General features: G+C 37.3%; 1 protein-coding gene across 3 annotated transcripts in view; it reads left to right on the top strand.

Annotated features, from left to right (window-relative positions):
* Positions 1 to 13,257, top strand: part of tanc1a (tetratricopeptide repeat, ankyrin repeat and coiled-coil containing 1a) — a 125,590-nt gene that overhangs the window by 88,330 nt on the left and 24,003 nt on the right. For all 3 annotated transcript variants that reach the window (XM_016238228.1, XM_016238227.1, XM_016238229.1), the window contains 5 exons: positions 2,333 to 2,458; positions 2,966 to 3,250; positions 3,504 to 3,637; positions 6,080 to 6,311; positions 8,204 to 8,370. In XM_016238228.1, the coding sequence (XP_016093714.1) occupies positions 2,333 to 2,458; positions 2,966 to 3,250; positions 3,504 to 3,637; positions 6,080 to 6,311; positions 8,204 to 8,370 (944 nt within the window). The remainder of the gene's footprint in view (positions 1 to 2,332; positions 2,459 to 2,965; positions 3,251 to 3,503; positions 3,638 to 6,079; positions 6,312 to 8,203; positions 8,371 to 13,257) is intronic.

Genomic DNA, 13,257 nt, shown 5'->3' with positions numbered 1-13,257 from the left:
AAGTGGCTTGGTAGCCCTTTTCCTGAAGACGTCTGAGCATGGTGACTCTTGATGCACTGACTCCCGCTTCAGTCCACTCCTTGTAAAGCTCTCCCAAGTGTTTGAATCGGCTTTGCTTGACAGTATTCTCAAGCTTGTGGTCATCCCTGTTGCTTGTGCACCTTTCCCTACCCAATTTCTTCCTTCCAGTCAACTTTACATGTAATATGCTTTGATACAGCACTCTGTGAACAGCCACCCCTTTCAGTAATGACCTTCTGTGACTTGCCCTCTTTGTGGAGGGTGTCAATGATTGTCTTCTGGACCATTGCCAAGTCAGCAGTCTTCCCCATTATTGTGGTTTCAAAGAACAAGAGATACCCAGAATTTATACTGTAGGGATGGTCATTTAATGAAACTCATATATAAATATTCTAATATTTTGAGATGCTGGATTTTTGACTTGCATGAGCTGTAAGCTGTAATCATCAAAATTAAAACAAAAAAACTGTTGAAATGGTTTACTTTACATGTAATGAATCTAGAATATATGAAAGTTAAATTTTTGAAATAAGTTATAAAAAATTAAAAAAACTTTCACAATATTAAATTTTTTTGAGATGCTCCTGTATATGTGTAGTATAAATTAGCATTACAAAACATTAAATAAAGCTATTTACAGGCATGATTCATTGTTAGTTCATGTTAACTAATACATTAACCAACGTTAACTAATTAAGCTGTTAATGTGAAGAAATGCATCAGTATATGTGTAAGTTAACATAAAAAAAATTAATCCTGAACAGTGGCTTTGTTCATTGTTAGTTCATGATAACTAATGCATTAACTAACACATTAGTATATGCATAAGTTAACATTTAACAATGATTAGGTAATGCTGAACATATGCGTTGTTCGTTGTTAGTTCATGTTAACTAATGCATTGACTAACGTTAACTAATACAAACTTATTATAAAGTGGCACCCATTTTTTTCAGGATTCTTTGATGAATACAAAGATCAATGAACAGCATTTTTTGGAAATAGTTTTTTTTTTTGTGACAATGTAACTTTTGATCAGTTTAATGCAATTAATGTAATTCTTGCTGAATAAAAGTGTTATTTCTTTGAAGAAAAACCTTACTGACCTCAAATTTTTGAATGGTATATTTGCGTCTTCAAGCTAGCTAGTATAAAGGTTTGCATCTGGTTGTGTATGTTTGTGTGTGTGTGTGTGTGTGTGTTTGTTTCTTGTTTCCTAAACATGGTAGCATGTCCTGGAAGGGAAAATCTCAGTGCACTATATCGCCTGGCTGCCTCTCCTCCTGCGGCTTGTGGAAAGCTCTGCAAGCGGGTGGCTTTGATTTCCTCTTGCTGTAAAGTTAAATAGGGAAATTGCTGTCAGATATACAGAATGACTCCAACAAAGCAAAATGTCTCGCCAAGTGCCTGTCTGTGGTGATCTTTGTCCTACAGAGCGGTGAAAAAGGAAGCTAATGTATTTATAACTGTGCAGCTTCAAAGGGCTGGATCATGATTTCACATTTGAGTCCCTTCACAAACGAATGCAACGTGACAAATGACAATCATCATCCCTGTGTTTATGCCCGTCTGCAGAGATTATGGGTTTCAAGCAGATTATATTATGGGACAGGATAGGAGATTGTATGGGGATGAGGGGAATGGGAGGGGTGTACTGTGGTGGGCAATGAAAAAGATGAATGAAATGAGCCATTGAAGGATTGAATTAATAAATAGAAGAATTATGATTGGTTAATACACTCTCAGAAAAAAAGGTACAACTGGGGTGGTAACCTTTTAAAAGGTACACCCAAAAGGGTGCATATTGGTAGTTTAGAGGTATATGTTAGTACTCAATCTATATGTTAGTACCAATATGGTACCGCCCTAGTGACTGGGTGTACAAGTCCAAATTGATTTTCTGAATCCAAATATTCTGAATATTAAACCTTTTCCTTGCTGGTTGTCATTGGACAAGTATATTAAGTCAAAATTGTATGTAATGGATGCTTTCCTATTAATGCAGTGTATACCAGACATCCTGAAACATATTTAAGACTATTATTTTTTTCCTTGCCTAGAGGAAGTAATAATTTAGAACAGCTTCCCTCACTCTATCATATACTTATTATGTGTGCACGTGTGTGTGTGTGTGTGTGTGAATATATTGGGGTGGGTGGGAGTGTTGGGTACACGTGTTCCCCCATGAACAGCAGCAGATTGTGTTTGTTCTTCATAGAGATCACAGAGGTGGCATGTAATCTCTCCACTGTCTGTGAGCCAAACACAACCCTAAATGACTCTTTCTCTCATTCTGTCTCTCTCCCTGCAGCCACTAGCAGTACTAAACTGGAGGAGCTACGGTATCTGGATGAACAGAGGAACACTCCCCAGCGCTCCTCCATGCGTTTACAGTGGCATGGAGCTCATACAGGGGGTCGCAGTCAAGAAACTAAAGGTGCTGACTAACCTCTACAACTTGCCAAATTAAATGCAAACACTACAGTAACTTTTATTAATACATTTACCCTGAAAAGACTTCATGAAGCAGCATCTAACCTCATATATATATATATATATATATAAGGGACATTTATAAAGAAAAAATAGGGTGTTTGGGCTTCATTTTATGTTTTCAATTCAAGGCTTTATGATTTAAAATATGTCCTGCATTGATTTGCCTGTTTGAGTTACCCCATGATTTACTCACCCTCAAGTCATCCTAATGTAGGTGTGTATGACTTTCTTTGTTCAGACGAATACAATCAGAGTTATATTAAAAAATGTTCTGGCTCTTCCAAGCTTTATAATGGCAGTGAGTAGTGGTCAATATTTTGAAGCAAAATGAAGTGCATAAATCTGTCATAAAAAGTACTCCACACAGCTCCAGGCGTAAATCATGGGCGTAATTTTCTTTTTTGGGTGAACTATCCCTTTAACACCTGTTTTGTTTGAAATCCTGCAGGTCGTCTCACGCCCTACAAACCAGTGGACATCATGCTCAAACCCCTGCTGTTTGAGGTGCCCAGCGTCTCTATGGATGCAGTGTTTGTGGGTCGTGATTGGCTGTTTCAACGGCTGGAGGAGGTGCTTACGGGGGGAGGAGATGCCGGTGAGGGTAGAGGGGCTGTCATCATAGGTAATGTCGGTTTCGGAAAGACTGCAGTAATCTCACGGCTGGTGGCTCTCAGCTGTCATGGTGGACGAATGAGACAGATTGCTTCCAACAGCCCTGAAGCTACACCCCAGAGTAAGATGTCCCTTTAGGAATAGTTTAACATTTTGTATTTACTCACCCTCATGTCATTGCAGAACTATATGAAAAAATTGAAACTCAAAAGTAGAAATTTGAAGATGTGCTGGATCACATAGACTCGAGGCTTTTGTTGAATATGTAAACTTAAACTGAGATGTGTTAATACCTCAGATTTGAAGACCTGCTGCAATACCTATATTCATTTAATTTATGTAAAATAGAGGAATTGTGTGTGTTTGTGTTGTAGATCGAGGGGCTGATGCTCATCAAACCAATCAGCTGAACCCCCCCTCACAGAGTCCCCTTCACAGCAACAGCTGTCCCCCGACCCCAGACACACACCGGCACAGAGAGGGGGCAGTCAAACGCCTGGCTAGCAAGGTACACACTTTACGTCCATTCGGACAGGATTAGGTTTCACTGAGGAGGTCAGGTTAATCTGTGTTTCACAGACATACTTGTCCATGTCGAACTGTATATTTCTCATACAACCTCTGTGAATAATAACAAGCAAATTGCAGTGTTTGTTCTGACAAGCTCAACCTTCCTCTAAGAAATCTGATATCGTCTACATCTAGGAATATCTGTAGTTTGTGGTATTTACATTTTTCACAGCAGTTTTCTTCCCTGAATGTCATTACTGAAGTTAAATGACTTGCTACAATGCTACTGTATATATTAGTTTTTTTATTCAGAAATGATGCATTAAACTGATCAAAAGTGACAGTAAAGACATGCATGATGTTACGGAAGATTTATATTTCAAATAAATGGTGTTCTCTTCCATTTATCAAAGAATCCTGAAGAAAATGTATGATTATTTTTAGCAAATATATTAAGTAACAACTGTTTTCAACATTAGGCAATAATAGGAAATTTGACACCAAATTAGCTTATCATGATGATTTTTGAGGGATCACGTGACACTGAAGACTGGAGTAATGGCTGCTGAAAATTCAACTTTAAAATAAGGAATAAATTCTATTAATACGTAATATATTAACATAGAAAAATATACATTTTAAATTGTAATAATATTTCTCAACATTACTGTTTTACTGCATTTAAAAAAATAATAAACATGTAGCCTTGGTGAGCATAAAAGACTTTCCAAAACCTTCAGAAAAAATCTTGAAACTTTTGTGAGTGTGCTATGCATTATTTATTTGTTTGGGTAAATAACAGTTGATAGTCAAGTAATACTAACTGGCATTTCATTCAGTGGAAAAAGAATATTAAATCAATAAAGAGATTCCTATCTTTGAAGCAGATTGGTATGGCCACTGTAGTCGCTGGTTAGATTTGATCTGCACTTTAATTAACTGCTTCCCTTAATTATGTGAATAATGTTCTAATTATATTACATATATAATTATTGTTTATTTCAATAGGCTTTGTGACACACATCCAAAACACATGAACGTTAATAACGCCCACTTCCAGACAATAGACCCTTTTTTTAATGAAATTTATGAATTTTTTTTGATTGGGTGATTTTAAAAATGGAAGCTCTTCAAAATTGTTTACAGCAAAATAAAGAGATTCCACAGAGCAGCTCTCATGTTTATTTATAAATACACATGATGCTTTGTGCGACGTTTTCAATGTGTCATTCCATGACAGAGGCAAACTGCATGCCACACGCATATTCAACACTTTGCTCTGTGTTGCCAGTATGTGTGCATGTTTTCCGTTTACATCTGGACCTGAACCTTCTCTGTTGAGTCTTCTAGTCACGTCTTTTTAATCAGCCATCTGTCCGTAGAAAGCCGTTTCAGGCCACGATTTCATTCTCCCTTCTGTTCAGAAGCTTGGATTCTCCAGCATTTCAGAATTATTTGGTACTCATGATATTCAAACAAATCTTAAAGGGGTTATATCATGAGGAATCAGATTCTCCTTGATCAAGATAAAAGAGCTCCTTGTGCTTTGAAAACCTACAGTGCAGTAATTTTCAGAACCTAAAATCTCCTCCCCAGTGGAAGAGTATTTAAACTAAGCTCCAAAATAGACTCTTGTACCTTCTGCAAAGATAACGATTTCAACACATGACTGCCCACATTGACGCATTAATGACGTTGATTTAATCTTGGTGAGGAAAGAAGGTTAGGAAGAGGGATTATTTAATATAAAAGTCATCCATATGATATTTTTATATTCCAAGTCTTCTGAAGTTAAATTATTAATGTGAAAACAGACTGAAATTTAATTCATTGTTCACTGATAATCTTCCCCTCTGCTGCAATTGGATCGAGTCACTGAGTTAACTGAACTGGATCATTCAGATTAATTAAGAAATCATTCAGATTATTGTTGTTAAATGGATCAACAAATGAATAAAATATTTGATTCAAAAGAGTGATTCATTCATAAAACAGCCATTTCTACTACCTTCATGAATGCACCATAAAGATTTTCAGTGAATATCAATTTCAGTCTGTTCCTCATCAAAGCCATCAAATGACTTCATCATAAAGCACACAAGTCACATGGACCATTTTTATGGTACTTTATGATATTTTTTTTGTCACCTTGGAGCCTTGACCACACATGATGTGTTTCCCAAAGCATTGTAAGCAAAAGTAGATAATAAAGGCCATTGTTGTCAATTTTGTCTATCTGCTTAGGTTTACAGTGCTTTTAGGAAACACATCCCATAGCTGTCAGGATATTTTTTCTCCATTTAATTCCATAGAACCAAAAGAGTAGTAAACAATGACATTTTCGGGTGAGCAATCCCTTTGAACAACTCTTTTCTTTTTGTTTTGGGCCTGTCCAAATCTCCCACTTTCAATATTTTCCTATCTGTTTCTTCTGTTGTAGGTGGTGGCCTATCACTATTGTCAGGCTGATAACACATACACATGCCTGGTCCCAGAGTTTGTGCACAGTGTGTCCGCTTTACTGTGCAGAGCTCCTCGCCTCAATGCTTATCGAGAGCTCTTGCTCGGAGAGACGCACCTGCAGAGCCTGCTCAGCTTACGCTCCTGCGTCCAGGACCCTGCTGCCGCCTTCCGTAAGGGAGTCCTGGAACCCCTCACACTTCTACGTAAAGGTGAGACGCATCACATGCTACTGTCATTAATCACACCATCACATAAAAACTAAATATGTTTACTCGAGGCAAGAGCACTCTTCTCCCATTACCCCCATTTAATTTGGCCCAGTAAGGATGTGAACAGATGGTCCTCAGAAACGGCTTGGATCACAAGGAACGACAGATGAAGGACTTAACAGGAATTTTAGAGAATGAGGCTAGAGCAAATTTCGAGTATGGAAATGAAGACATAGAACTATCACTCTGAACTCTTGATAGAAAATCAGTGTTCCTGGTTTGTAACATCAAATTAGAGAGACAATCGAGAAAAGTAGAGAAAACAGCCTTTATTTTAATAATGTTGGGTAAAATTAACATTAATTCCTATGTACAGTGGGGCAAAAAAGTATTTAGTCAGCCACCAATTGTGCAAGTTCTCCCACTTAAAAAGATGAGAGAGGCCTGTAATTTTCATCATAGGTATACCTCAACTATGAGAGACAAAATGAGAAAAAAAAATCCAGAAACCAGGGTGCAAATATTTCTGATCATAATGCATGCATGATTTTGTATTAAAACGAATAAATTTTGTCTTTATGACAATTTGTTTATTTAGCTGTTGCTCTCTTATATATTGCAGATAATACAAGATGAGTCAGTCTCATTAAACTGCACCTTTCACGTGTGCTATTTTTTTGTCATGTTTGGATTTGGTAGCTTATTGTAGTGAATATTCCATGTGTGAAAATTAGAGAAAAACTTTAGACATACAAGATAAGCAGTTAAATTTTTCACTGTGATAAACTCAATGTCACTTGTCGGGTGTTTTCTTCCAAAAAGGAGTTAATGTAATCTTTGATCAAAATGTGGTTTTGAGGCTGTTGTCAAAGTAGGCTGCGCTAGCTATTAGTTGATTTGAATATTAATTTATAGCCAAAGAGCTAATTAAGCATTGTTTTAAGCTTCTGTTGCAGTTAATGTAGCATTACTTTAATTATACCAAGATTAATGTAGTAATTTAATTCTGATTAATGGCCTGGGTGTAATAGATTTTTTTTTTATTGCGGCAATATTAACAAGTAATGATAGATTTGAAAAATAAATATTACTTTAGTATATGTTAAGATGCTTTCAATAGTAACCGTGAACTTCAGCATCCATGTTACAGTATAAAAAGCTTCTCAAAAAGTAGGTATTGGCTGTATTTCAATCTTCTGATTTGAATGCCGAATTGCATTCAGGTTTTCCTCTATTCTGGTATTGAATGCCCTCATTTCATGATCCAGTCAATTGGTGATCAATAAAATCAGGTCCTGCCCCTACATTTATTTTTCTTTATTTCACTTCATAAAGCACCACACTGTGGAAGTAATTACATTTGTGACTTCAAAGGAATAAATCACCCCAATATTAATATTGTGCCATCATTTATTCACCCTCATGTTGTTCCAAACCTGATTTACTTTCTTCTGTGGAACTCAAAAGCAGATGTTAGGTAGAAAGTTTAATTTACTCTATACAATGAAAGTGAATATGGATAGGTGCTGCTGAGCTCCAAATGTGAAATATTTTTTCATTTTTATGTGAATTATTCCTTCAACAAATTGTATTCTGAAGGTTGCAGCTATTTGTCAAATGGCAAGTACTCAAAAACTATGAGAAGAGACTACAGACTGCCGCCACTTTGTCCTACTCATCATATGGTGAAAGAAAGCAGCATGCAGGTTTTTATTGTGCTGGGTGTTCTACAATCACCTAGTACACAAATTCAGCAGTACACATTGTTCCTGTTAACTTTACAAAAGAAAAACCTAAGCACACCCACGTAATGCCCAACTCTTAAACTCAGGGCCCGCATTTGACTTCTAGTTCGTCTAACCATGGTGTTTCTGTTGTGTTGTGTTGTGCAGAGCGGAAGATTCTAGAAGAAGATTACATCATCCTAGTGGACGGTCTTAATGAGGCAGAGTTCCACAAACCAGACTATGGAGACACCATTGCATCTTTCATCACCAAAATTATCTCTAAATTTCCTATTTGGCTTAAACTGATTGTGACTGTCAGGGTCAACCTAGTGGTAAGTTTTTTTTTTTTCTTCTTCTTTTTTTTCTTTGGCATAGGCTGAACCCTTCATTTGACTGGATTTATTTAATTTTTTTGCTGGTTTAAATACGAGGTAAGACTACTGAGAAGGTTTAAAATGCTCAGTGTCCTGATGTGCCTTTTGCGATTTGAGCTTTCAGAATGGTTGCGGTGGAGAGATTTGGATGCTGGTCAGTGGCTAGTGTTGTAGGGTGGGTGTGTGTAATCCATGTTTGATCAGAGCTGGACTCCGGCCTGCAGGAACCAAGCTTATATAAGAGGGGATAAGGCGCAGATGCTACGCGTGTCCCTATACACTTTTCACACACGTACACTGTCTCTTTCTCTCTCTTAGAACTTATCAGAGCAGTGACCTAAAAGTGCCAGACAACCCACACAACCAGGCTTCCGGTGTTTATTCTACAACATTATTCCTGCAGTTGTTTTGATTGGAAAACATTTGTCGTGATTCGCATACAGATGATGATGAGGATGTGCAGTAAGATAAAAATGAACAGACTTTTGTGGTCCTTGTAGTATTCATTAATTTTCCCTCTTGCAGTCATCAAGGGCAGCCTGTTGTCAGTGGTTACAGCACAAAACTGTAATCTGAAAGGAACTATAATTATTCAAAAGTTCTTTGGGAAGGCTGGTGGTCGTTACTCTTGTGCTGTGGTGCAGAACAGCCAGTGAAGTTTCATCCCTTTAAAAACCCAGCCTTTTTTCATATTTAATTGCCTAAATGTCTTTTCATTGCAGCAGGCAGAAAGCAGTATTACCAGTATCTGAATTATGTAGGCTTTTTAAAAAAATTGCCATTTTGTGTAGTTTTGTTGTTTTGTAATTTATTGATCAAAGTCATGTGGTGCAACCAACATGATGTCATAGGGAGGACCCCTGCAGACCCCCATGACTGTGTGTCAAGCCTTTTTAGACATATCAGATAATTTGACCTTTTTATAACATGGGAAGGTTAGTTCAGATTGTAAAATTTCATGTGGTGTGAGTCCCCAAAAATTGTAATTAACAATTTGTGATGTTTATATTTAAAACAAAACCTTGTAAAATACAGTACCGATCAAAGGTTTGGAATAATTTTGATTTTCTAAATGTTTTTGAAAGAAGCTCACCAAGGCTGTATTATTTGATCAAAAATACAATGAAAACGGTAATATTAGGGGCTTTCGCACCTGAGGAACCTTTCATAGTTCCTAGAACTATTGGCGGAAGTACCCGCTTTTTGGCATGTTCGCACCATAGGAACTAGGAACGGTTTTAGTTCTAGGAACTCCGTTTGAAGGAACTAAATTAGCTCCTACTTCAGAGTAGGGTCTAAAACAGTTCTATAGGAACTACCAGTGACGTAAGTGTACACTGATTAGCCAAACTCATACGAAACACCGGCTACCTGGCATTTTTAAAAAGCCATGTAAAAATACTTACTCCATGAACATGGAAAACCGCGATAATGGTATTTACCTGTTGTCTGCAGTGTTGTATTCTTTTCTCAGCCTCGATATGTAACACTGCAAGTTGTCATAGGAGATTACGTCTCTTAGCCCAACTTTTTGCTCTTTCAGTCACGTAAATTGTGCATTTACATTCCATCTCCATTATCACAAAACCCAAAACACAACAAAACAAAAATAGCTCCAAACATGGCGTTCTCCATTCACCGGTTGTTGATGTATATAAATGCCGTGCATTAAAGCCTGTGTTATACTTTCCACATGCGCGAGTCCGCTAGGGTCTGCTATGGTATGCGTGATGTACAAATCGTCACCAGAGAGTGTGTGCAGAGGCTCTGCACGGACATCCACGTGCCTCCCATTTTTTGTGGGCTACAAAAGCACTAACTGCGCATGCTGTGTGAAGAAGCCCGTTGCTACTCGAACCTGTGCAATCCGTCGATAAAACAATATAAAGACAGCCAGATGTGCAATAACTCTGGGCAATTGTTTGTTCACATGTTTGTTTACTGTTCAAGTCGATCTACTGCGCATGTATGGAACACGCCCGCTGAACGGACCCTCAGGGTAGGCTTTCGGTAGTATAAATCGCTGTCTGTGTACGCGTCCGGATTGCTCATGTGGAAAGTATAACACAGGCTAAAGACATCGCTGTCGGCTGATTCAAAGTTCCTGCTGCCGGTGCGAATGCAACCAGGAAAACGCCCCGAGGGAGAAATTGGTTCTCTAGGAACCACCCTGCTGGCAAGTTCCTAGAACTATGCAGTGCGAAAGCCCCTATTGTAAAATATTATTAAAGTTTAGAAAAAGCATTTTCTAATTTTATATATTTTAAAATAAAAATGTATTCCTGTTTTTGCTGCTTAATATTTTGGTGGAAACCATGCTGCAGCAAAAAAAAAATTATGAAATGTTTCTTGAGCTCCATATTATGGCTGAAATTATTAGTCGACATTATCGACAACGTCGACAATAAAAAAAAAAAGTCAACAAATATTTTTGTTGTCGAGTAGTCGTTTGATCTCATATGTATAGAAGCCCGTTTCCACCACTGAATAAAAAAATATAATTCTGTAAGTCATAATAATGAGAAACTTTCTCAAAATTATGACTTAGTATCTCGTAATAATGAGAAACTTTCTCGTAATGACTTATTTTCTCGTAATAATGAGAAACTTTCTCGAAATAATGACTTATTTTCTCGTGTTGTCAGTGGTTACAGCACAAAACTGTAATCTGAAAGGAACTATAATTATTCAAAAGTTCTTTGGGAAGGCTGGTGGTCGTTACTCTTGTGCTGTGGTGCAGAACAGCCAGTGAAGTTTCATCCCTTTAAAAACCCAGCCTTTTTTCATATTTAATTGCCTAAATGTCTTTTCATTGCAGCAGGCAGAAAGCAGTTATCTGAATTTCTGAATTATGGTAAAAAAATTGCCATTTTGTGTAGTTTTGTTGTTTTGTAATTTATTGATCAAAGTCATGTGGTGCAACCAACATGATGTCATAGGGAGGACCCCTGCAGACCCCCATGACTGTGTGTCAAGCCTTTTTAGACATATCAGATAATTTGACCTTTTTATAACATGGGAAGGTTAGTTCAGATTGTAAAATTTCATGTGGTGTGAGTCCCCAAAAATTGTAATTAACAATTTGTGATGTTTATATTTAAAACAAAACCTTGTAAAATACAGTACCGATCAAAGGTTTGGAATAATTTTGATTTTCTAAATGTTTTTGAAAGAAGCTCACCAAGGCTGTATTATTTGATCAAAAATACAATGAAAACGGTAATATTAGGGGCTTTCGCACCTGAGGAACCTTTCATAGTTCCTAGAACTATTGGCGGAAGTACCCGCTTTTTGGCATGTTCGCACCATAGGAACTAGGAACGGTTTTAGTTCTAGGAACTCCGTTTGAAGGAACTAAATTAGCTCCTACTTCAGAGTAGGGTCTAAAACAGTTCTATAGGAACTACCAGTGACGTAAGTGTACACTGATTAGCCAAACTCATACGAAACACCGGCTACCTGGCATTTTTAAAAAGCCATGTAAAAATACTTACTCCATGAACATGGAAAACCGCGATAATGGTATTTACCTGTTGTCTGCAGTGTTGTATTCTTTTCTCAGCCTCGATATGTAACACTGCAAGTTGTCATAGGAGATTACGTCTCTTAGCCCAACTTTTTGCTCTTTCAGTCACGTAAATTGTGCATTTACATTCCATCTCCATTATCACAAAACCCAAAACACAACAAAACAAAAATAGCTCCAAACATGGCGTTCTCCATTCACCGGTTGTTGATGTATATAAATGCCGTGCATTAAAGCCTGTGTTATACTTTCCACATGCGCGAGTCCGCTAGGGTCTGCTATGGTATGCGTGATGTACAAATCGTCACCAGAGAGTGTGTGCAGAGGCTCTGCACGGACATCCACGTGCCTCCCATTTTTTGTGGGCTACAAAAGCACTAACTGCGCATGCTGTGTGAAGAAGCCCGTTGCTACTCGAACCTGTGCAATCCGTCGATAAAACAATATAAAGACAGCCAGATGTGCAATAACTCTGGGCAATTGTTTGTTCACATGTTTGTTTACTGTTCAAGTCGATCTACTGCGCATGTATGGAACACGCCCGCTGAACGGACCCTCAGGGTAGGCTTTCGGTAGTATAAATCGCTGTCTGTGTACGCGTCCGGATTGCTCATGTGGAAAGTATAACACAGGCTAAAGACATCGCTGTCGGCTGATTCAAAGTTCCTGCTGCCGGTGCGAATGCAACCAGGAAAACGCCCCGAGGGAGAAATTGGACCAATATTTCAGTTAAGAAATCCAGGCATTTTATGAAGAAATGAAAGCCATTAACTTAACATAAACTTAATTTATAAATGTGTATTTCGATGATTTATTTGTTTTATTAGCTGTCCCTTTCATGAATCACATGCAATGTTTGTGGTGTTCCTGTATGGCTTTGACCAAAAGATGGCGCTAGCGTGCTGTCACTCTTGCGTTGCGCGTCATTATTATGAGAAAGTTTCTCATTATTACGAGATACTAAGTCATTGATATGAGAAAATAAGTCATTATTATGAGAAAATAAGTCATTATTATAAGAAAATAAGTCATTATTATGAGAAAGTTTCTCATTATTATGAGAAACTAAGTCATTATTTCGAGAAAGTTTCTCATTATTATGAGAAAATAAGTCATTATTATAAGAAAATAAGTCATTATTATGAGAAAGTTTCTCATTATTATGAGAAACTAAGTCATTATTTCGAGAAAGTTTCTCATTATTATGAGAAAATAAGTCATTATTATAAGAAAATAAGTCATTATTATGAGAAAGTTTCTCATTATTATGAGAAACTAAGTCATTATTTCGAGAAAGTTTCTCATTATTATGAGAAAAT

This window comes from Sinocyclocheilus grahami, unplaced genomic scaffold (genome assembly GCF_001515645.1).
Source record: "Sinocyclocheilus grahami isolate Dianchi unplaced genomic scaffold, SAMN03320097.WGS_v1.1 scaffold534.1, whole genome shotgun sequence".
NCBI lineage: Eukaryota > Metazoa > Chordata > Actinopteri > Cypriniformes > Cyprinidae > Sinocyclocheilus > Sinocyclocheilus grahami.
This window is presented reverse-complemented; position numbering and strand designations above follow the sequence as displayed.